The sequence below is a fragment of the Xiphophorus hellerii genome, chromosome 20, assembly GCF_003331165.1.
Source record: "Xiphophorus hellerii strain 12219 chromosome 20, Xiphophorus_hellerii-4.1, whole genome shotgun sequence".
NCBI classification, from domain to species: Eukaryota; Metazoa; Chordata; class Actinopteri; order Cyprinodontiformes; family Poeciliidae; genus Xiphophorus; species Xiphophorus hellerii.
Genome location: NC_045691.1, coordinates 26186809 through 26212079, shown reverse-complemented (window position 1 = coordinate 26212079; position 25271 = coordinate 26186809). Strand labels below are relative to the sequence as shown.

General features: G+C 41.8%; 1 protein-coding gene across 2 annotated transcripts in view; it reads left to right on the top strand.

Moving 5' to 3' along the window:
• The first annotated feature begins 6277 nt into the window (after window positions 1–6277).
• Window positions 6278–25271, top strand: part of cdh4 (cadherin 4, type 1, R-cadherin (retinal)) — a 307449-nt gene continuing 288455 nt past the window's right edge. Inside the window, exons 1-2 of one of the 2 annotated variants that reach the window (XM_032549916.1) lie at window positions 6278–7182; window positions 9132–9243. In XM_032549916.1, the coding sequence (XP_032405807.1) occupies window positions 7129–7182; window positions 9132–9243 (166 nt within the window). In that variant the 5' untranslated portion in view covers window positions 6278–7128. The remainder of the gene's footprint in view (window positions 7183–9131; window positions 9244–25271) is intronic. The other variant, XM_032549917.1, reaches the window with a different exon arrangement.

The following is a 25271-nucleotide window of genomic DNA, read 5'->3' as shown; positions in this document are numbered from 1 at the left end:
ATTGAAAGCAGTTATTCTTTGGTATTGTTTTATTGATTACTGACAACAGCTCCAGTAGATGAATCTAGTCTTCTGGTGTTATATGCCATCTAGTCCGTTAACTACATTAAGTAGTGCTACACTATCGCTAAAATTAACAAAATGACAGCATTTGAACACATTTTCAAACCTGTTGATATGCCTTTATCAAGAGAGTAGCTAGTGAAAATAAAAATCCTGACAATGTGGTCAGTTTTGAGGGTTTTTAAAACATCAACTGAAATTTATCGTGCCAACAATAAATTGAAATTTTATGATAAGAAATGTATCATAAATGATCAACAATACGATAAATGCCCAACCAAGCTGGTTACCAATTTGTAGATACTTACCAAGCTTTTTTATATTGTGCTTTTTCAAACTTTAGTAATTCAATCCAAATGCATCAAACTCATTTGTTCATAGATGTTTAACCTGCTTACTGTAAATTGTCTCTTTAAAACATTTTTTTTTTCTTGTGGAATAATGCAAAAATCCCACATACACTCTGCTGCACTAAAGCAGAAGTGTGAGACAGCGAATGGAAACTAGGACATGTCAGGCTATTCGGCCAATGGCAAGGTGTACCTTGTAAAAAGCGCAACTTGCACCTATTTTCTGAAACATGGTTCAACAATTTAACACGGCCTTAAACCAATTCACTGCAGGTGCACAGATGGTACACTTCTCTATTTGGAAATGCTTCGTACTTGAAAGAAATGCTTATTTTCCAAAAGTCGTAAAAAAAAATTGCCTTCAACCCCGGTGGTAATAACCAGAGGGTGTTTGCCTCGTCTAATTCACCAAAACAATAATTTCATGGATATCTCTGGGTATGTAGCACACAGAGCAGAAGAGCAGGTTGCATTTTCAATTTAAACCCCAAATACATGATGGAAAAAGCAGAAAAAGGGATGAGCTGGTAGTGCCAGCAGACTGCAAAATTCAGCCGTCCTCAACTTTATAATACGAGTGCATTTTAAAAAGAAATACACCTTGAACATTTTAATGTTGAAACAGTGAACCTCAGTGTGTTTTAGGGGTCTTGTATGGCATAGACAACGTGTCAAACTCAAATCCCAGAGGCCAACTCAGGCTCTTGATCGCTTTTTATGAACCTTAGGAAACAGTTGTGTGCTTAGGTAAAATATTAAAAGTCAAATCAAAGCCATTTTCATCTGTATGTTGCTAAGAGACATCTATACGTTCACATTTTAACAGTTGGTACAGACCAGTAGGAGGTACCACACAACTGTTGCTAATGAACCGATAGGAGGTTTTCAATTAAAGAAGGAATAAATCTGTACTTTGTACCTGAAGAAACACACAGTTACTAAATGGTTTATTAGTGTTGGCATAAAAAAAACATAATTATGGACATAGACTTAAACATAACCACAAACAAATCATGGATAGAAAGTGAAGCAAAGAACTATGAATGTAGATTGATTGAATAAATCACAAATATATCAATATTTATATATATTTATGTGTGGGGCAGATTTGACAAAACGTGAACAAGGTTTAAGGGACATGAGCACTCGACTGAGACACTGACTGAACTCTGAATCAGCTTCGAAGGCAAACCAGCAGACAGTGGGAACTACAAGCTCTTCAGGACGTGCCACTCATCACACTCTGTCATTTTCTCTCCGGGAGCTTTTCTTTTCTTTTTTTTTTTTTTTGTCGCCCTCCTTCCAGTAAGCAGCCGGGTCCCGTGTGAGGAAATGTGACGCTATTTACTGAGAGTCATTGTTTAGCGCACAGGCCGTCGCTTCAAAAACCCCTGTCACAGTCTGGCTCTGCCAAGTTTTTCCACGGTACAATAAAAGCAAAAACACACAATGCCCGGAAGACGGATGAGCGCAGAGTATTTTATTTTTTTCTTCTTCTTCCCTTTTCTTTCATATCTCTGACCTTAAGAGAGAAAAAAAATCCCGCCCTGTGGACAGAAACACCCACTGAGCAGCAGTCAGCGCGGCTAGAAGTACTTCTTAATTATCACCCTCGAGCGGTTTGTTTTGAAGATACTGTTCGAAAGGACGGAAACCGAGGGAAAGGATTTTCAAAGATCTTTTATTTTTTTCTTTTCTTTTATTCCAACACTGAAGCCGCTGGTGCCAAACATGAAGCAGAGTAAAGTGAGCGGCAGTGACAGGGCAGACTCTGGATTGCGCTGATTGACACGGCAGTACTGTCACATTCCTTTTGACGGGATTAAATTGTCACGACCTCTCAGATATGGAAATGCAGGCACTGATCTGAGGCCGTGAAAATGTCAACATTATTAAACCGTCAGACGGGTCAACGCAGTCAAAAGGCGTCGTGCGAATGTCTCTATTTGGTCGTTTTGTCCAATTTTACGAAGATCTTTGAAAGCGTCACCGCCTGTTTGACCAATAGAAAGGGATGTATAAATGTGGAAGAAAATAAAAATCCGCAAAGTGGATCTGTATTCTGCTCTGATGCTACTACATCAGGGGTGTCCAAAGTGTGGCCAGTGGGCCATTTGTGGCCCTTGAAGTGACTCTTTGTGGCCCACAAACAGCAGTTTAGGAATGATAAAAAAATTAGTTTGAACTTTTTCATTTTAATCAGAGTAAAATTATTACCAACATAATATATATATATATATATATATATGTATATATATTTTTATGTTTGTAACAAAGTATTTGTCTTTTTACAGCCAAGCTTTTATGATAAATAGAACCGCTGAACTTTTACTGAAAAGCTGACTTTGCTGCACCAAATCAGCTTTTATCTAATTTATTGAACTGGGCAAGCATTTTGAAAAGAAAGCGACCCAAATCCTGTTTTTAAAACTGAAAATACATGTGTTTAACCAAACCAAGCAGGATTTGAAAACTAGACGTCTTTCTTTTAATACTTCAAATGTGCAAAATCCTTTTAAACATCTGGACGGGATTTCTGGATAAATTATACATAACATCCCTTTCCTACAAAAGCAAAAATAAAATTGCTTGATTTTAGGCTGCACAGTGGCGCAGTTGGTAGCACTGCTGTCTTGCAGCAAGAAGGTCCTGGGTTCGATTCCCAGCTGGGGTCTTTCTACATGGAGTTTGCGTGTTCTCCCTGTGCATGCGTGGGTTCTCTCCAGGTACTCCGGCTTCCTCCCACAGTCCAAAAACATGACTGTTAGGTTAATTGGTCTCTCTAAATTCTCCCTAGGTGTGAATGTGTGTGTGCATGGTTGTTTGTCTCTGTCTCTGTGTTGCCCTGCAACAGACTGGCAACCTGTCCAGAGTGACCCCCGAGATAGGAACCAGCAACCCTCCCGACCCCATTAGGGACAAAGGGTGAACAGAAGATGGATGGATGCTTGATTTTAGTTTTCTTAGTCTTTTTTTTTTTCCCTTGACCCATGAATGTTTTTGATTGGTCAACTTTGCATCACATGACAGAAGGTTTGGATGCCTCTACCCTAAATTAAATCCAGTGAGCTCAACTACTTTAAGAAGGCATAAATTGGTAAATAGTGCTCAGCTGTGTTTTATTTAATTTCAGTATAAATGCAGCTATTAAGTTACGGTTTGTTAGAGAACATTAGTGAATAATCGGCACCATTAAGACCAAGGAACTCAGCAGACCGTATGATTTTATTTGTGTTCATGCCTTTACCACCCCCTTGTTGCTCATTTATATTTGATCAGGTCTTGCCATACATTCATCCCTTCCTGTGTTCATTATTGCTAGACAGGTCTTGCCATAAATGTTGATTTCTTTGTGTTCGGTTTCTGTATTTATCCTTGCGTTCTGCTCTTTAAGCTCCTTGGATTTTGCTCTTTAGAGTCTTAATGTTGTTCTTTTCCTCGGGTTTTGCTGTTGTTTTTAACTCTCAGCTTGCAGTGTAAATTATTCATTTTCCTTCAGTCCACCTGTTTGCCTCCTCTCTCCCAGATGCACCCTGTTAGCCATCAACCACCTGCCTCTTGTCTACAGTCACACTCTGTGTTTAAGCCTCTCAGTTTCTGCCATTCTCTACTGCAGGGGTCTCAAACTCCAGTCCTCTATTGCCGGTGTCCTGCAACTTTTAGATGTGCCTCTGCTGCACCACACCTGAATAGAATAATTAGGTCATTAGCAAGGCTCTGGAAAACTGATCTACACAAGGAGGAGGTAATTAAGCCATTTCATTCCAGTGTTTTGTATCTGTGGCACATCTATAAACTGCAGGACAGCGGCCCTTGAGGACTGGAGTTTGAGACCTGTGGTCTACTGGTTCCTCCTGTTGTCATGCTGCTTCCTCCTCCATGGTTACCCGCCTTGTAGGTTCTCTCCATGGTTAGTATTAAAACACTCAGATTATCTTTCTTTAGATCAGAGAGAAAGGTAACCTTGGTTATGTAAACATTCTTAGAGCACTTTTAATTCAATAAACCAATAACTGACCAATGGCTGCTATGGAGGATCTGTAGAGTTTGCCAGCTCTGCATTAGAGAATCTGCTGACCGGACATCTGGTCAACCAGGCATCTCGCAGACAAGCACACGCTGCTAATACTACTTATTTATTTATTTATTTATTTATTTTTTAGCTCAGATGAACTGCAGCGTTATAGGGGAGGATTACATGTTGGTATATACGCTGTCTAGTCAAAGGAAAATTAAAAGATTGAGAATCTGTAGAATTGTTGCCCAAAAGAGGGAAATAATCCAAAATAGCAAAACAGCTGATCTCTCCTCTCTGTATTTCTTAAAAACCTCTGCTCGTTACCTGAACTGTTATTTTCCGAGGCCCCATCCAAACAGGAATGTCTTTCCTTCGAAAGAGTTTTTAACTGTCTGCTTCCTGCGTCCACATGGAAACAATATTTTTAAGCGATCTTTAGCATTTTTTGTTTAAACAGGTTCAGGAGTGAAACTTTTGCCTGCCTGTATTCATGTGGACAGTGAAAACGCTTCCTTTGTGAAAACGCTCAGGTATTAGCCCAACCTATAACCCAAACGCATCGTACGCATCTTGCATAACGACAACAATGGCGGAATGCATGTTCATCTTGGATGCTCGACTTGCGCCCTGTTGCTCAGTTGTTGTCCTTACCGCTAACCTTGTAGAGTCTTTATGCACATGTTTAATACTCTACGCTTAGCGCCACTCACAGGCCTGGGGGAGGAAAAGCACAACTCATCTGTGTTTCTGTGTGAATGAAAGCGTTTCTGGAAGAGGTACCGTGTGAATTTCCTTTTCTCCTTTTCAAACTGAAAACCATTTTTTTGAAAAATGTTGCCATGTGGACAGCGACTGGATCCGTTTGGTGACGTCCTTTGAAGGACGTATTTATTGCCACAGCCAGTACAGCTACACAAGGCTGAGAAACCGGCCTTTTTGGATGAATGAAATGAACAGACATCGTTGAAACAAAGGCATAAAAAGTCCAATTGGCAGTTTGGGACACAGAAAACATGTGGAAGGAGGTGCTCAAATTTGAGTTCCTTGACCTACTTTCAGAATACCACAATTGGCACAAAACTAATATTGATATTTCATCCTTATGGTGTCATAAGGTAATGCTGTGAAGATGCTTTTCTTAGGCGGATTGGGGGGCAAACTGGTCAGATTTAATTGGAAGACCGATGAAGCTAAAAACAGGGAGGAAGAGGCAGGAAAAGATGCAGAGGATGGTGGTTAGGCTGTCGTCTCCCAGGAAGACAATCTAAACGTTCAGCTGGAGGTTTATGGCTTAGACCAATATGTCACAACGGTCCAGTTAAAGTACAGAATTAAAACCAACTGGGAATCCGTCAGAAGTGTTTATAATTGAGGTTTTTTGGAAACTCTTCTTCCAATCTAAACGAGGCTGAACAATTTTACAAAAAAAAAAAAAAAGAACGAGAAAGAATTGAAACATGAAACGTCGGTGCCGGGAGCGTCGCGCTGTGGCGTTGATTTTATTTATTTATTTTCAGCAGACTGGTGAGATGGGATCGATGGAGCGAACGCACAATGTGGAGCTTGAGTTATTCTGAAGAGAAGGCACAAAAAACATCAATCTTGTAAGAACATGCGCCAGAATCATCTTTTATCCATTACTGCCTCTGAAACATAAAGTCCCAGCAGAAAGACTACTGACAAGTAACAAATGAACAAATTCAATGGGTTGTAAATACATTTCTGGAGATTGTGGCAAAAAAAAAAAAATATATATATATATATATATATTTACCATGGATTGCTAGACTTTTTCTCACACTGTCTTTCCTAAAACAGTGCCAAGAAAAATGAGGGATAACCTTCAGTTTCTTAATATTAACTGTCTCGCAAAAAATGAATTCATATTTGTATATATTTATATATCTTTAAAATGAACTGAGAACCTTGAAGCCAATCAAGTCAAAATCCCTGTGATCTCAGATGATTTTCTCTTTCCATTTTATTTTTTTATTTTTTGGTACATTGTGCTTTATTTCATCTGAAGCTTTCAGTCACAATCAAAAGTCCTATCTGCCGATCTTCCATCGTTGGCAGCTTTAATAAAAAGTTAATAACTCGCCGGCTCTTTGCTACACTTACACCCTGGATCAGGGGCAGAGGGGGTAACTGGGGTGTGAAATAGACTGCAGTTAGTTGATGGACTCATGAAAAGGACTCGGATGGCTGCTTGTCACTCACACAGCCGGAGAGCCGCCTCTGCTCCATCTGAAGTCAAAATATGAATCTAAATAGCCTGGAAAAAGGGCATTTCTCCACCAATAGATCCCTGAAGTGGCATCATCACGGGGAGTTATTGGCGGCGCAGCCTCGCCTCGCCTGGCCCAGCCTCGCCCGCACCGCCGCGGGGTAGGAGGGGTTGTAGTGACGCCGTCATCCAATGGGCACCGGCTTCCTCCGGACGGAGCGCAGCATCTTCTGTCTCAGCGGCACTTTTGCGCCAGACAAGTAGGGACGTTCTGCTGCTCAGCGGTGGAGAGAAGAGAGAAAAAAACCACAAAACCACTACGGGAGATCCGGGAATTATACCGACTGACGGAGATTCATCCTTCTTCTTTTTCCTCCCCTGATTGTTTCTTTTTTTTTCTTTTTGTCTTTCTTTCTCTCTAACCTTTTGGCTTTTTTTTAATTTTTTGGTTTGTTTGTTTGTTCGCAAAGATGATCGCTGGCTGCATCCTGTTGGCGTGCACCGTACTCGTGGGCGCATCCTCGGTAAGATGAGTTAATTTTCTTCCCCCCCGTCTGCTCTCCGGTTGGAAGTGCTGCACTGCCGTAGTGCTTCGCAGCTGCGCTGCATGGGCGCTCGGAAGTGGCCGCGGACGGCTCACTTTGCCCCGTTGCGCTGCGCCGCCACATGACGGGTGCAGTGGAGCCGTGCAGTTTGGAGGGGAAAGAAGGGGGGGGGGGGGGATAATAATAATAAAAAAAAATCTGCAAAGCTTGTGATTTAAAGTCATTTATTTATTTCTTAAAGACGGGCGGACTGAAAAGTAAGAGCGTTAGCCTCCCCGGAATAAACTGCAGCATTATTGCGGTGGACGAGGCTTTTATATATGTAAACTGGACTGGCTTGTTGTTCCGCCGCCCGCGATTAAACTTCGCTTTGCACGCCGCTAACATTTCAGGGAGCGCGACTCGGTTGGCGATCAGTTTTGCCTAATGAGGAAGAATAATGGAAGGGGTGTGAGAGGGGGACATCTTATTTCGTTCACAAGCAAACAACTGCCATGGCTGAGCTGTCTGCCGGGGTGCGTGTGTGTGCGTGTGGGGGTGTGTGTGTGTGTGTGCAGTCAGAGGGGATGTGATACTATAGATGCATGAATCAGGTGCATGCTGCGAGGATAGTTGCTCTTTCTGGCTCGCACTCTGTGATCCTGCAGCTGTGCCTGATCATAATGCACATTTGGCATTTTTCCTTTATCCCTCACTACACACTGCAGAGACGATTCACGCTTCACTTTATGGACACTTTCTATGTTGTCGCCGTTACTTAAGCAGCCAGTCTGCTTTTGTTATAAGGATTATGGCTAATTATGAATCACCACAAGTTCACTCATGTTCATAGATGAAGTAGGTCTGATAGGAGCCCACTGCATTGTGCCACTGCACTGTGGTGGGTTTTTTGAGCTGGGTGATGCGGCTCACCACCCAGGACGGCAGCGTCTTTGGGGCGTACTTTGGTGTACATTTATTTGTGAGAAATAAATGTTTAACTGCTTATTTGTATGTGTTGAGGTTAGGTATGTGGTACACAGACTTATTTTCATGTCATGTGTGTGACAGGCATTCTACCTGTAAACAAATCGACAGCTTTTTGCTCACTATCAAATGATGCAAGTTGGAATGTTTTGAATGACGGTCTTGTGGTATAAATTTGTGTAAAAATATATTCATTTTATACAAAAAATGGCCTGGATGACCAAATTGATCTGATTTAAAGCAAACAAATATTTTTACTTTTGCTACAACGACATGTAATCACACTTATTGTCATTTTGACTTTGGGAGACTTAGAAAGTTTGAATAATCTCTAAGAAGTGTTTCCAGCTGCTTTTTATGCAGCTAAATTTGAAATTTTTGCTGTTTTGCTGCCTTTGGCGACACCAACATGTTACGTGTTAACGACTGTTAATTTGTTGTGCTGTTTACTAAGGCAGCAAGTCTGCATTAGGTAGCTTAGCAGCCATACAGCTTAGAGACTAATCAGTGTTATCCTTAATAAAAGTGAGCTGTTTTTATTTTGACTTGTAAGCAAGGAAAGAGTTTCCTAGCACGGTTTTCCTCCAGCTGGATGGCAGTGCACAGCAATGAGACGGCGACTTGCTCATGCCCTTAAGAGGACTTCAGACTGTAAGAACGGCGTTGCTTTTTGAAACCTCTGCCTGCCTTGATTTTGATTTTGGGGGAACTGACTGCGCCGCACCGGAGGAAAACGTATAAAGCCAGTCGCCTCTTCCCTGAAATCTCAGTTCCTCAAAATCTACACCGGCTGCTAAAGCCTAGTAGACGTATAGAGTTGGCCAGGCAGCATCTGACTGTGATCGATCTGCTTCAGACGGTGGATCCAAGTTGTAAACAAACAGCAAGATTCAGTGTTAGTCTGAAAAATCCACTTATGAACCTAAATTAGTCCACCTTTTATTTTTTTTCCCTTCCCCTAGGGGAGCAGGGCGGGCCAGCCCCTGAAGCCTCCCTGCAGACCCGGCTTCTCTCAGAACTTCTACACGGTGATTGTCCCCAGAGACTTACTACACGGCCAGAGCATCCTCAAAGGTAAGTCTGCTGCTGCTGCTGGCTACCATTTATTGACTGATGATTTTCTTTTTTTTTCTTCTCATCTCTGCACTGATGTGTCACATCGTGTGAGTCTGTGCTTGCCTACCTTGGGTGTGTGTGTGTGTGTGTGTGTGTGTGTGAAGAGGGGAGCGTGGGGCATACGATGTGGTGTGGGAGTCTCCATCACTCCTAAAAGGTCAGAATGTAATTTAGTCGCGGCGGTGCAACATGGACGCCGCACAGCGCCGATGCGACTCTTTCCCTTTTCTCCTGCAAGGTTTCTGGGGATGCGATGTGACAGCAGGTAGCTCGGTGCATTCTGTTCCAGCAGCTTTTCGATTGAAATGAGGTTTCACTGATGAATGAACACTGAAATTACTCCGACTGAAATAAAAATGAGAAATTACTTCTTCTTTTTTTTTTCTTGATTGACTTAGCGCGGAGGCTCTCGGAGCAGTTAAGACGGTCTTCCTCTTTTCTCCTCCTCCAACTTTTTAAAAAAATTGTATTTTATTTTTGTCGCTGTTTGTTACGGCTCCTTTGTTTTTAATCGCATCGTTTTGTTCCTGTGTTTTTTTGTTTTTTTTTTAAAGAGAATCCAATTCCCGTTTTTCATCCACTTCATCTCCCCTCAGCCGAGGCGGCGCGCTGCACCTACTGCGAGGTTAATCTGCAGCCATCTGAAAATTATGCTGCAGCTTTTTCAGCATGTCTCATTTGTTTTCCGGTGAATCATAGCTATAATGGAAATGAATTCCCCTCCTTCCCTCCCCCCTCCAGCCACATTCCAGTGTCCCCCATTTGCATAATTGACTGACAAAGAACACCTTGAACAGTCGCCGAATGTGCTTGCATAGCGCAGAGCAGATTATATTTCCATCTTAAAACTTTGTTTAAAGGCGCTGTAAGAAAGTATGTGACCTGTTATAGTTTTATGTGCTTATAGAATTTTTTTTTTTTTTTTACACATGGTTAATATCTTCAGTTTTGGTCAAAAATATCCTCTCTGTAAAGAAGAGATGTAGTTTTCAAAAGATAATTTCATTTCTTTAAGAGGAACAAAAATTATCAAAACTAATCTGGTTATATATGAAAAAGTAATTAACCCCACAGCACCATACCACCGCCACTGTGTGACTGTTGGCTTGATGCTCTTTTACTGAATTGCTGTTTGATTTTTTTTATACCACATGTTTGGAGAAAGTTTCACTTTTGTCTCATAAATCCACAGAGTCATTTCTGAAAACTTAATTTGAATGCAGTTTTTTTGTCTTTGTATTTACTCTTTGTCTCATGTTCAAATTTGTTTGATCTGAAACATATAAACGTGATAAAGAAGCAAAAACAGAAGAAATCTGTAAATTTGGGGCAGTAGCTCAGGGCTCCCATTTGTTGGGGACGCTCACATACTTTATTTTCTTTTTTTGTTCTACAAATGTGTTTTGGAAACATTTTACTTGCATAACACTGAAAGGCTAATATCAGGAGAGTTGCATAAACATTTAGGGATTTTTATGAATGTAAACAATGCTCAAGTATTTTAAGGTTAAGTTATGGCGCATTTTTGGGCTACAACATGAAGCTATTGGCAGGGCGACATACTAAATCTACCATGCATCATTCCAGCGGAGGTAGAGGACGACTGTAATTTGCACTAGTAAAAGCTTTTATCCTTTGGTGGTCAGGGCACCAAACCTGGCTCCAGCCCAGGGGCCAACATCCTTGTAGATCCGGCCCTGACCACAGACACAGGGAACGGTGAGGCTCGTTTTGGATATTTAAGATGTTCGATCTGACATAAAATCGGTAAAAGCTTAGATTTAACGCAGGGAACGGAGCCGGTATTCAGGACGTTTCATATTCCCGTCGTCTCCTTCCTGCATAATAGCAAACCGTTACTCATAGTTGTGGATAGCGGCTCCAGCCAGCGAGCAGAATGAGGTAAGCTGTCCCCTGACACCTCGCCTTTATAGCCAAATATTTGTCTATTGTTTGTGAAATGCTTATTTGCCAGAGGGAAATGGCATTTTTATTGGAACAGCTGTTTGAGGATTTTCCGGCTGCAAAGCGTAACAATTGAATTATTCCGGAGGTGATGTTGTTGTTTAAGGAGCTGACAAGGACAGTGCAGCCGGTTGGAGGGGAGCCGCTTCGCCCCGGAGCGCCTCGCAGCTCAAGGTTTCCAAACCAACTCGGGGCAGCTGTGCTGGTCCGGAAGAACGTGATGGATCCAGAGCGCCAACCATGCGAATGGATGTGGTGTAGCTGCTAATGCCTTCGTTTGAAAAAGTGTCACAGCAGAGCTTCAGCTGCGTCAGTTTGATTCACCTTATGTTCTCGATCGGCGCGGCTTTGATCCCACATTACCTTGGCTTCCCGTTTCTCCGTCTCTCTCTGGTCGGTCTTTGTGGAAATCAATCTGAGATCCGTGCTGTCCTCCCTCCCATACCTGCTATCCAAAGAGATTCGGGTTCCAGCGGCTTGAGGCGTCTCGCTAGTGATTAATGCGCCGCAAACTTGTCTTCTTGTCTGTTTTCTGTTGCAGTGGGACACAAAGTGGGAGGGAAGCTCGATTCTACAGTATGAAAACCTCCAAACTCTCCCTGCCAAAGAAAATAATTGGTCAGGGCCTGTTGGGGGAGGAATCCTGGATGCTCTGGAGCTGGGAGGGGAATGGTTATGGGCCGGTTACCAGTAATAAAGTTTTAAAGCGGTACCATTTTTATAAAATCAAAACCCCACCTTTTTTTCATTTTTCAAGGTGCTTTGTTTACATTTTGGAGAAATGAAACTTACTTGCAGTCAATCCACTATATGTTCAACCAACAGTGTCCAACCATTAGCCTCGCAAATATGACCTATTTCAAGTGTCTTATAAGACAATTCATTTGTAGATTCATCACCAGCATCAAATATCCCAAATTATTAAAAAACATGTTCCGTTTCTCGCCCATTAATTCCAGAAATGCTTTTAGAATGAGACGTAAACCTCCAGCTTCGGAGATAATCTTACTGAAACCAAAACATTTCAGTAAGATTATATTGGCCTTGGGAGTGTTGGTCACATAAATCATATAAGTTTATTATAGTCTAAATATACTATAATTTATATTGTTTAACACTGCTATAGTTAGAATTTTGAATAGATATACATTTGTAAAGAAAATGGTCCTCAGTTATATCCAGCTCGATTTTCCATCATATTCTGTTTTGTGCTTCAAAATTACACAAATATGTTGCCTTAACTGATCAATTATTGGAAGAAAATGGGTCAATTCCCTCAGAAGGGGCTGGTAGAAAACATACATTTGAAAACACCTCAATGGATCGTACAGCTGTCAGTTGAAATCTAAGAAAAATCTGAAATGATGCACTCAGTGTTCAAATATAAAGACGTGATTTCTGTCTGTACCTGTCAAGCAGAAGGTCGTTTTACTGGCAAAAATATTTAACTTTCTGAGCAGTGAGCATGTTTTCTCGAAAGAAATAGTTTTCAATGCTTCTCATTAAGTCTGTGCATCAAAATTACAATAAATAGGCTAAATGCTATTGCTATCTGAACTGTGATAATCGGCCAGTTGCAGGTCAAAGTGATCACATTATGTCTTTGTTCAGCTATAAAGTCAATGTTCTCACACCTTTTAGAGTCGCACGCCGGCCTCGATGAGAGTTTCCAAAGTGCCGTTCTCCAGGGACTTCTGCCTCCCTCTGGACACGGACGTTTAGGTACGGGGTGAAGAAAGGCCAAAACGCTTCCACCCAGCGGGTGCAGCAGTGTGGAGCGAGCTCTCCTCTTCCAGCCGCTGAGCAATCTGTCCACTTCGACTCCTTTCACGGCGAGGTGGAGGGGCCAGTTGTTTTGCTTCTGTTTCGCTCGGCGTGTGGGCGGCTAAGAAGCGACCATGTCATATTTTTCTTGTCAAATTCATTAACACCCATCTCGGCTAATTAAAGGTGTTAGAAATGGCGTCCTCGACGCGGCGGCAGCATATGTCTGCCCGTCGCAGTGCGTGTCCGCCTTATCTACCGCTTTTTTTCCTCTGTTCCGTCCGTATTGGTGTCGGATCACACCTTGCACGACTGCTTGGAAATTACTCAAGTATGTTCCAGTGCGCAACTGCCAGTGATTGTCAGTTTGTATTCAATTCGTCGTAATGAACACTAAATGTTGGCACGCAATTCTACCAACATCACGTTTGGCTTCTTGCCAACATTGCTCGTCAAACATGTCTTGCGTTTTTTTTTTCATTATTTTTAACTAACACAGAACTAATACCTTGTAAAAGCGTTCATACTCCCTTTGAATTCAACATTTTGGCACATCACAAACAAATTTGCATAATTGTGAAGCGAAAGTAAAAGGCTCCCTGCTTTTTCACCAGAAAAGATTTTATTTTCGGGGAACATAGCTCCACCGGTTTTGCACGTTTTCCTTACAAAAAAAGCTCAAGCTTTGCCAAGTTGGAGGGATGCGTCTGTGAACATGGATTTTCAGTTTTTCGACACTTATTCACAGTTGATGGTCGGTGCGGGCTTTGATTAAACTATCTTAAGACGTGAATACGGTTCGATCTAAACGTCGGGTCCCGATGTCGGCTTCAGAAGAGCCACGTCACTGCAGCTGCTTTCCTTCTCTAGCACATCTGAATGAAATGAACGGTTTGTTCGCGGGCCTCTGCAGAGACAAATGAGAGAATTCAGCCATTTGATTCAGGTGGCCGGACGGACGGCAGCTCTGTAAGGCTAGATCTAAACCACAGGAGTCAAACTCTGACTCATATTTTGAAAATTAAATTCCCTTAATGGAGACGCCAATTTCTAAAACAAAATTCTTGTTTCTTTGATAAAAAGTTTTGTGGCTAGGATGAGGCGGTTATTTGGTCGTGTGAGGGTTGGGTTATATCATAAACTGCTTTTTTCGCGTCACACGAGTCACACGGTCAACAACCGGATGTTGCCACTTGCGCAAACCACGAAGAAGAAGTCAGGAAGTAGTTTATAAGATGGTTGTGCGGCATGTTTTTTAATTACTTATCATGTGAACAAACTTATTTACGTACATTTTTTTAATTATTTAATGGAAACACTGTAATTGTGAAACTGTGGCTTTTGCGACATTAGCGGAATGTTGACAAAGTTTAGTAATAGAGACACAGTTTATGATTTATTAACTTACGAAGTCTGCAAACAGAGCAAGATGTATAGATTTTTTTTCACTGTCCCGTTTGACATTTAGTTTCACATGTGCTCACAGCTTTAGGTATTGCGTGTTTTTAATGTTAAACGTTTTATCGTAATACCAGAAGAAAATAGAAAACCTTCCTCTATTCCTCTACTAAAATCTTTTTCAATAGATATCAAACTTGGGCCAAAACTTTTTTTTTTAAAGTTTGGCCCACTGTGTATTTGAGTTTGACACCTCTGCTCTGAACCATTCTACCTTTACAGCCTCCTACAGGTTTTCTTTCAGGGTTGGCAACACCATGCCTGCTGGAAAAGAAGCGTCCTCACAGCACGATCTTGCCCCCACTGCGTGTCACGGTTAAGACGGCGTGTACAGGGTGATGTGCAGAGTTAGTTTTCCATCACATATCGTTCACCATTTATCCCAGAAGTGTTACTTTTGGTTTCATTTGATCACCTTTTGGCACATTTTTATCTTCTGCATGACAAGAACGTGGCTGTTTCTGATTGGTCCTCGTCGGTTTTGGTGAGCGGCCGTGTTTTGTGGTAAATTTGCAGTTCCATTTTTCTGACGACGGTTTCAGCAGTACTGTGAGGTATTTAAAGGTTAAGATATTTGATAACCCAACTGTATTCCTGTCTGGTCTTTATCTTCAGAATGATTTTCGCTCACTCTAATAAACCTCCATGAGGATTTTATTTAGGGGTATCAGATTGACAGGGGCGGAATACAAATACAGTTTTTCATTTGCTTTCCTTCCAGTTCCTCAGTGTGCTCTTCTTCTTCTTGTATTCCCCAAATTTCCAATATTATAGCTGTTTTTGCTTGATTTAAATGACTATTTTTGCAAGGCACTCTGCTTCCGTACATGAGATGGCGTTCCTTTCTTTTGGCGCTGCAGTACGAAGTGTTTCACTTCAGCCAGCAGCGACTGGTTTGCCAGCGTTTGGAAGAGAGCAGCTAGGAGACAGTGTCTGGCAAGGGAAACAAACAAACAAAACCGTCTCAGCATGAAAAGGAATAATTACAGGCGGCAAAAGATGAAATCCATTTTTACAAAAAACAAAATCCATTTCCCCCTGTTCTTTTTGACTGAGTGCCTGTGTCCAAATGATTCAGTCCTGATGGGGGTGGCCTCTTGCAGCCTGACGGTACCCGCTCCCATACAGTGTGAGGCTTCACTGGAGGGTTTAATGAGGAAGAAAATGATGCGAGTTGCATACAGCGATCCTTACCAGCTTTCATCTCTGCTGAACACTGGAGAGTTTTTTCTTATTTCTTCTTTTTGGGGCCCAACACGTTTGAGCACCGCTTTCCACCACCGTCATCACATAGCTCACGTCGTTTGGCGCAATAAGCCTCCGCCTCTTCAGCCAGAGCCAGACCGCTCCTGTTTTGTTGCCAGGTGGGGGTGCAACACCGCAGTGAGACGGTGTTTTAGCTCTCGACAGAGATCGTGGGGAAAGCCTTTAAGCCGCCTGGCTGCTGGGTCGCCATAACCTCCATTTTTATCCACTTTTCACAGGTTTTTGTGTTTGTTCCGGAGCAAAGTTTTCTCAGCCGATTATGATTCTTGTAATCCCTTTTTGCTTGTTCCTCTCCTGTTTGGCTGGTCCAAAAAGATCCAATAAATGCTCCATTGCTAAGGACTCCCCTTTGCCGGGCTGTGTGTCCCGTTGAGGGCAAAGCTTTTGCGTCATCAAAGGGAAGAAATGTAATGTGTGTGTATATATATATAAATAGTGGGCACTGAAATTGGAAATACATTATGCACGTAACAAAGTTCAAAAAACACATCAGGCTTCTTCAAATGTTTAGAGCAAAAAGAAATAATTAAGATTCATGTAATGAGCGATATTGGAAAAAATTTCTCATACCGGTGCTCACTCTTATTTTTGTTTGGGTGTTCTCACACCTGATAGTAACGCAGACTCGGTTTGTTTTGGTTTGAAAGCTGCAACATTTTGTTACATTTTCAGTCGGTATGGTTCGCTGTCACCCTGCCCTGTGCTACTTTCTGCTCTCCTGTCTGGTCATGCGTTTGAACCGTGCCAGAGTTCACTTCCACCAAACCGAGACCTGGATTTGTTGGTGGCTTTCATAATCACTTTCTGCATTCACACTTGCACTAGAAACCAAACTTTCTAGGCAGATTAACTAGAATTTCATTGAACAGGACTGGTGTGAATGCATCCTTACTTTCAGAATAGTGAGAATATATGACTGGTGAAATGCCGAAAGGTCGTTTAAGAAGTGTAATGCATCATTCAGTGACCCTGCTGGTCATTCATTTCGAACTTTATAGGTTTAAGAGGCTGCTGCGATCGAGTGGTTGACCATGGAAGACCCTCGTTTAACTAACTCACAAATGTCTGCCCTGCCACAAACTTACACGAAATAACTCAGCCTATGCATCCATGTAAATGTTTGTGTGGGAGTCGGGTCAGGATTAAAGGCGAGGGCTATGATATATAGACGAGCAAACAGCAGGGCCTTAAGGTTGCCGATTCCTGCTGGAGGCAGATAAGCCAAGAAAAGGGAATAACCAACTGCTGCACATCACTGTGCAAACCATCAACTTGCCCGAACGGACACTTAGGAACACAGAGAGGATGACGTCAGCTCGGCGAGCAAGACATTGATTTGCCATTCGGTCAGATAGCGTCTCTTTAAGTCGCTGTCAGCACATATTTGAAAAGACAACAGTGATTAGCATCACCCTTGGCCCCTCGTCAGTCCTGGGAGACGGCAAACGCGAGCAGCCTGTTTTAGCTCAGGTGCCTGGCTGGCTGCTTGTTTGCTAAGATGCTTAGACAGAAAGTGGCAGTGGTAAATATCCATCCACCCATCCATTTTCTGTTCACCCTTGTCCCTAATGGGGTCGGGAGGGTTGCCGGTGCCTATCTCCAGCTACGTTCCGGGCGAGAGGCAGGGTTCACCCTGGACAGGTCGCCAGTCTGTCTTTTAAGCTAATGATATTTTTGATGGATGCTTCACAATTACAAACAGGAAAAGAACTGAGTAAGGGATGTATTTTCAGCCTGTCAGACCTGGTGCTCAGCATAATAACCAGCCGTTTCATTATGACTAAGATATTCTTGACCGTTATTTTGGATTTCTTTGGTTACATTTTTGCTCTGCAGGGCCCCAATCAAGAGTTTGTTTCCCTTGTTGGTCCGGACCTTTTGTGTAGGTGTGAATGCACTCGAGGGAACTCTGTCATTTCTGTCCAGTGGTAGGAATAATCGTCACTCGCATGTCTTTCTTTACAAGTTATAATCCGCTTGTGAGAAAAACGCAATGTGAAAGCAAACCGCATCAAACGGAATAAATAAATTTTGGTCTTGACCTAACAAGTAGACAAGACAAAGGATTTCCAACACCCTTAGAGTTTGACATGACTTTAACTACTCCTAATGTTTGCACCAAACTTACAACAGATATTTATCTTGTACTTTTTTTCTTCTTGGAAGTATTATATATGACTTTCTGAAAGAACAGACCGTCCATTAAGAGACGTTTCATGACTTGCACCACCCATATGTTCAGACTACTAATACACCTGAAAAATCTGGTCATATACAGTCAATGAAATTACTGTATTTTTTTATCACTTAAAGTACCTGTATGTAACTTTTATATTTTTGCATATTTAAGTGTCACCATGTCGTGACGTCATAAGTCAGTCTGTCTAAAAAAAATGTGAGCTCCTCTGCCTTCTCCTCGTGGCTCTGCTGTCATCTGCACACTTGCTCTGCTCTGTCAGAAACAACCAATCAGAACCAGGAGGCGGGCTTTAGTGCTACCAATCACCCTCATGTACTTTGCTCACGCCCTCCCCCTTTCCTTCTGTTACGCTACAGCTGATTTACCACAATATAGCCTGCCATGAATGCTAAGGCTAGTTAGCATAGCCACTGATGATGATGGATAAACGGTTTTCCTGAAATGATGAGTTGTTTCTCCGCCATTAGTACATTGAGCAACTTGTACATGAGGTTGATTGACAGCACTAAGACCCTCCTCCTGGCTCTGATTGGTTGATTTTGACTGGGAAGCGGTGCATTTCTTCTGATGGCAATAGTAGCTCAGGAAGGAGGCGAAGGAGCTCGATTTATACAGATTATCTGTCTCATATTATACCATCACAATATGGTGACAGGTTTAACACATATGTAAAAGAAAAACATATTTTCGTAAAAGTTACATAATGTAACTTTAAGTGAGGAGCTGCTTTGGACTTCAGTCAAGGCATGACCTCATGCAACACAGGATTATGTTGTATAGATGGGTCACTAAACCTGATATCTGATCAAAGAATGATATCAGTACTGGTTCAAATAGCAGTACTGGATTGGATCACCCCCCTCCCTCCATCTTTAAAAGCAATCTTGAATTGCATGTCTTTTTGCTTCCGTCATCTCTGGGCTTTTAATTTAACAGCGGGTCTCTAAGTTCACAGAGAGAGGAGAAAAATATGAACACGCAGAACTTTAATCTAAATGATTTATTTAAAAGGGGATCCTGCCTTCGTTTTTTTTTTTATCACTTTACACTTTCAGCCCCGGACTTCCTGCCGTTTAATACCATCTCTGAAAGTTACATATACAAAATGACATGTAACATGACCCCAATTAGACGACAGCAGGAACATCTGGCAAAGAGCCATATCTGCTTTGAAACAGCAAGCTCGGAGTTTTTGCTGCGCCGCGGAGAACTTCTGACTCCTAACCTACTATCTGAAGTGACAGGGCTTTCATAAGTACGTCCAGACCCAAGAACCCGGTAGCGTGGGAAGGATTATGTTTTCAGGCATTTGATAAGCGGAATGCCATTTTCCTTCTGACTCATGAACGTCTCTCTTGTCCTCCAGAGAGTCTTTCATCTCGGCAGCCAGGACCTGCAGTCTGTGGCGAGCTGATAGAATACAGGTACAGAAGATGAGCCACATCATTTCTCTTTATCTCGCCTGCCTTCTTACCGAGCCGAGCCGCGCTCCTATATCCCTCAAAACTCCCTACAACATCACATACACGCTGAGCCAATTCCATCAAGGAAGCCACCCAAGATATAGTACATTCCCCAGCACAATGCTTTTCATCCCGTTTTGTAGTCTTTCTCTCTCTGCGGGTAGGGAGTGAGGCTGTTGCGGGGAGCGGGAAGGGAAGGGGGAAGAAAAGGTTGGTTTTAAAAGATGGAAAGCTGGCTGTCAGCGGAAATGTTATTGTCAGCGCTTCAATGTGAGTTTTATTACCGGCCGTACTCTGATCTATGCCGGTCTCCCCCGTGTTTGCTGATATGTGCTTTGGTCTAATGGTCATTCACTGGGTCTTGCCATGTTCTCACAGGCTGTTTAACTGCAGCAGATATCCATATTTATTGGCCCCTCTGGTAAAGATGTGTAAAAGGTCTTAAAACAAATTCATCTTTTATTGCAGTGGCATTATCTCACGATGAAAAAAAAAGTCAACCTTTGGATCTAAGTCCATTTATTCATTTGGGTAAAATGATGCCATTTAAAGAAATAATTATTTTTCACAATTTCCCCTGTGGCACAGTTACTGGCACCCATAAAAATCAAATTCAATATTTGCCACAATATTTCCGTTAAAGTTCATATTTAAACTTTAACGGAAAATCTGAATCTTGGAAACTGAGGAGGGGCTAGGTCCACCCAGCCTTTCAGAACAGCTAAATGGTTGCCATGGGAGATTAGAGGATTTCTCAAATATACACAAAATTATCAAGGCACCACGTCAGGTATGTTTTTGAGCTTTACATGACGTAAAGCTCAAAAAAGTCAGTTTTGCACAATACTGCCCCTTTAAAAATAAAGTGGCACACATGTCCATTTCTTCAACCCACTAGGCTGGACAATGACGCATCGTTATCTCACCACCAAATACAACGAGCCGCATGGTAGTAGAGGTTAAACAAAAAGAAAAAGAATCACCAAAGGTCACAGCAGCAAAGAGTGGAATCTTGAGTTCAGCGAGTCTCCATGGGAACAATTAGATGCTAACTGATGCGAACTGGTTGTTTAAAAGTGGTGCCAGAAAAACAGCCTTTTCCTGTTCTACCAACCAACATAGACATGAGAAGTAGGAACATGTATAGATTAAGCTTTTTGGGGCAAGGAATACTCCAGCTGAGTTTTTTTTATTTTTTAAATTCAATCAAACACGTGATTAAACCAAAGAAACTGATGGAATATTTTTAATAAAATGGTTCATATGCTTAAAAAATAATCCCAAAATATCAACATTAAGTTGAAACTTTGTAATTTGTGTTACTGAGAAGAACGCTGTAACTCTGTAGATTGTTCCTCTGCTACCAATTGTGTAATACAGTCAGATCTCATCTGCAGTGTAATCCTCTGGTTAAAATAAGAACCGCAGTGAATGTCATGAGCTTGTAGCAAAGTTACAAAAATCAGAGAGATGTCCTTGACCTCCGAATCCTCTTGAGAATGCCCTACGCCGTACAGTTCGCTCCATCATGAATTCCTCAAAGTACAATGGTCTATTATAGGAAACTGGTAATCACTTGGTCCTCAGCAGGAGAATGCCCCAAACTTCAGGTCAGCTCAGCAAAGAAATTGATTATCATTAAATCAACCTTGTTTCAATGGTCCTGACATTCTGCAGGCCTGAATCATTCGGAGAACCCAGACCCAGGAATGAGCCATCTAAAGAGATAGTGAAAAAAAAAAAAAGAATAGACAAAAATCCCTATCTCTGTGTGTGTTCTCCAACCTTGTGAAAAGTTATTGAGAAAGACTAAATGGTGTCAAAAAGGGGCTGTCAATAATTCTGCCACCAGTGATTTTTGTTAAAAGCTGTTATTTCTTAAGGCGACTGTCTTCCTCACAAAACCCCAAGTTGTTTTCCATGTATTTATCTTCCTTGTGATGAGCTGTGAGAACCAACCCTGAGAGTCCTGCATCGTTTTCAGCACACCGCACACCCCGAGCCTGGCTTCTCACCCGATCTATAATTCCTGACAAAACAGAGGCGAGCTAATTATGCTCCGACTTCTGACCTTCCAACTGTGCTAACCTCGATATCATCAGACCTCAGATCGCATCTTCAAGAGCTGGCGGGTGCGGGTTAAGTCATAGAGTGATTAGGAGGAAAACGGGGAGGAATATGCCTGTGAGGGAGTTAGCCAGCAGAAGTCCTTGGCAAGGGATTAACGGATAAGAAACAGGACTCCGCTCGATGAAGAACTAGACATTTTGCTATTGTATTTCAAGTGTTGTCAGAGCTGCAGCTTCATAGGAAAATATTTAAGTGGCATTTTGTAGAAAGTCTGTCCCAATTAGGGTTTAACCCACCTCAGACGTCGCGATTTTAACATAAATTGTCGGAGACGGCTGTGAAGATGTTTTGAAGGCACGGATCCGCCCTTCACCGCCGGCTAATGACCTTGTAATTCTGTGAATACGATTTGCATTTATTATTGGAAACCTTTAGTAATCAACCGCCCTCTCTCATAATCAATGTTTATTAGCACTTTGCATCTCTGCAAACTTTTAACAATTTGTCGGCCTTGATTAAGACTCCGTCGGCCCTTTGTTGCGATGCAGAAACAGAGCCATTTTCCCACCAGGAAGCCTCTGTTTCACCTTTTAGCTGCGAGCGTAACCCAGCTCATTACACAGGTTTTTCCTCCCCTCCTCTAAGACTTGCAGGATTTACATGCATTTGAATACAAATCAGGTCTTCAGCTTTGAAGTGCTGGTTTTGCTGCTCAAGTCGCCTACTTGGGATGTCATTGTGCTTGTTTGTGTTGGCATCACAAAGCACTTTTAAATGGATTGTTAGATACATGAGCATCATCTCAATTACCAGGACAAACAGAGAACAGTTGAAGTAGAGTTATCCTGCAAAATGTGCCTGAATTGAATTGTCTTTATTTCAAAAATAACCTGAAGACTTTTGAGCCTTTAGGGTTGATTAGTAAAAAACTGTAAATGGTTTGACTTTTACATAATGTTGTCATCCTGAGCTTTTTTCTACTGGGAAGGATTGGACACGCAGTCAAGATTTTTACTCGTTTTCTTTTACTCGCAACAAGAAATGTAGTTGGTTCCAATGACTTACAAGTCAGTGACGGACGGATGCATCACAGGTGCACAAAACAGCGTCATTACTGATCCTTCCTCCCTTTAGTCGTTGGGCTTTTCAACCATCATTGCAAATTGTGTTTACATCCTTGTTGTTTTTCTCATTTTAAATAACTTCCCATTGATGTTTGCACTGTTTTCTGTAGCCTGTTGCTGTTTTCTGTGCACCAACAGGGTTTCCCAGTGTATTATGAACCTGGCGGGCCACCAGGCTTCACTTGCAGACACCAGGCTTAGCCTTGTTTGTTTATTTTTCTGATAGAGATTTATATGAAGAATTATGCCATACGCCTTTTGATAAGTACAAAAAGCAGGTAAATACAGTATTTAACAGAGTATAGGCAGAGATGTATGTGTGTGCATATTTGGACCTGTATGTAGAAGTTTTGCAGAAAGTCCACAGTTTGTCGTTTTATCATAATCATAGAATATTATTTTAGCAGTTCAAATTGTTTAAAACCCATAACTAGTAGGGAACTTCCCTCAATGTAGTGTACCAAGTGCTGTACATATATACAAAAATTTTAAAAATGGATGAATTAAGATAGCTGCACCCCTTTGGATGACCCACTGTGTCTTTTTAAGTGTTACATATGTTTTTTTTTTGTTTTTTTCTTGACTCAACAAAATTTGCTTTTCTTCCACTTAACCTATGCAGGGGGTGGAACTCAAACAAATCCGATTATATTTATTGCAAGAAAAATGCATTTATCAAGGGGAAATCAATTTGGCCAACCGAGCTAAAATGAATCAGACCCACCCCTGGTACTAACTGAATCAGCCATAACAGATCATGTACAAGCAGCCCAGCTCTGTTGAATTAGGGCAATGTAAAATGCTTCATCATGTAAGAAAACCGTAGATTTTCGTAGTGAGTAGATTTTTCATTCAACAAGTTCAATTTTTTTGAGCGTCTGGCTTTCAGAGCCAAGCCCCACCGGCGTTCGGCATCCATCACGACGTATTTTTGTTTACTCAGCTTTCGGCTGAAGGTAATCTCTGCCTGCACCCCGGCTGCCATTTTGTTCAGCCTCCCCCAGTTATTTACCCCCCACCCCCATCCCTCCGCTCCCCTTCTTGATGCAGTGGCTCAGATTGACATATCGCTCCTCACTTTGATGATGGATTACAGCCGGGTAGTTTGACCTTGTTCTGCCACTTGGCCTCACATGTTCTCCAGCACTCATATTCTCACTGTAGGAGATGAGAAACATGGCCTACTCAAAGTGATTTACGTTTGCCTCGACTCAACACACAGATCCGTCTAAGCTGCTGCTAAATGCATCTCCAGAGGGCCACTCCGTGTTGCGCAGCCATTTTTTTTCCTTTCTTTTTTTTTTTTTAGGTTTTTGCTATTCTACTGCCTTAATTAAAAGACTGCGCTGTCAAAACGCCTTTGTTCTGCAAACTCCAATATCAAAAAGGTCCCTCGCCAGAGAGGGGCCCCGCGCTCTGCTTTGTCCTCGGGATTAATTCTGCTACGAATCTATATTTGATCAGGGCGCCCGCGTGCGCTTGTTTTCCTCCACATTTTGTTATTCCTTTTTGCCTTTTTTTTGTAAAAAAAAAAAAATGCGTAAGCACTGACACACTTATGCATTCAGAAATACACCGAGGATATCTGGCGTGTATACATGCGATTGCAGGCGGCGCTCCATCCAGAGGGTGATTATCTTAAACGGAGAAATTAAAGGATTACAAAGTAGCCCGGTAATCCAGCTGTCAATCTCACGGCTCATTAGTACACAGCGGCGAGAGATGAGAGACAGGCTGAGACATTCAGCACACAGGAAGTGAGAGGTGACGGTGTCTATGGTGATGGTGTGCATAGCATAGCTGTTGACGTTTTAGCGATGTAAACAGACATGCAGCGCCGCATTGTGTAATAACGTAATCTGGCTTTAAAATGTAATAAAAGATCATTAAATGTGCATTATGTAACGATAGACGCAAAATGTAATAAAATCCTCGAACGCATTTTGAATTGTTTCGCTTTGAACGACACGTACGCACGTTCTGAAAAGGCAACAAAGCGACAGAAAGTTTGACTTTTATTGGTCAAAGTTTCCATTTAAATGTCTATAGAATGCAACATAATTAATATTAGAAGTATAATGATTGGAATGAACATAAACAGTTTGATCAATTACACAATGAGCCATATAATTATGTTATCATTTCCAAAAAAAGACCTACCTTCACATTTTGTAATAATTGGCACAAAATGTAATTGTTATGTTCAAGGGCTTCGTTACATTTTGCTTTGATTGTTACATAATGCAGTTTTAATGAGGTTTTATTACATTCGCAGCCCGACTTTATTACATTATCACATAATGTGGCATTATACATAATGCGGTGTTATAAGACAGAAGGGGAACTTTGTGTTTCTTTTTATTCTTTAGCAGCTTTGGGACGCAGAGACGGTAAGAGTTGACAAAACGAACCGGTTTATTTTAATCAGGCACAGAGCAGAGGATGATTCGAACCGAAAAAAAGTGCCACTCGTGTGAAGATTGTGAGCGCTCTGGATGTCTGACACTTCTGACGAATTCCCTTTTAATTTAAGCCATTTGCACCTTTTATTTTTGCCCGACTCCACTCGGAGGCAAGAAAAGGTGGCGTCACACCGCCCGGGTTCGTCAGCAGTTCACAACGCGACGTTCTGTAATTGCGATTCATTCCAAATGGATGCTTTGTGCGAAACACTTT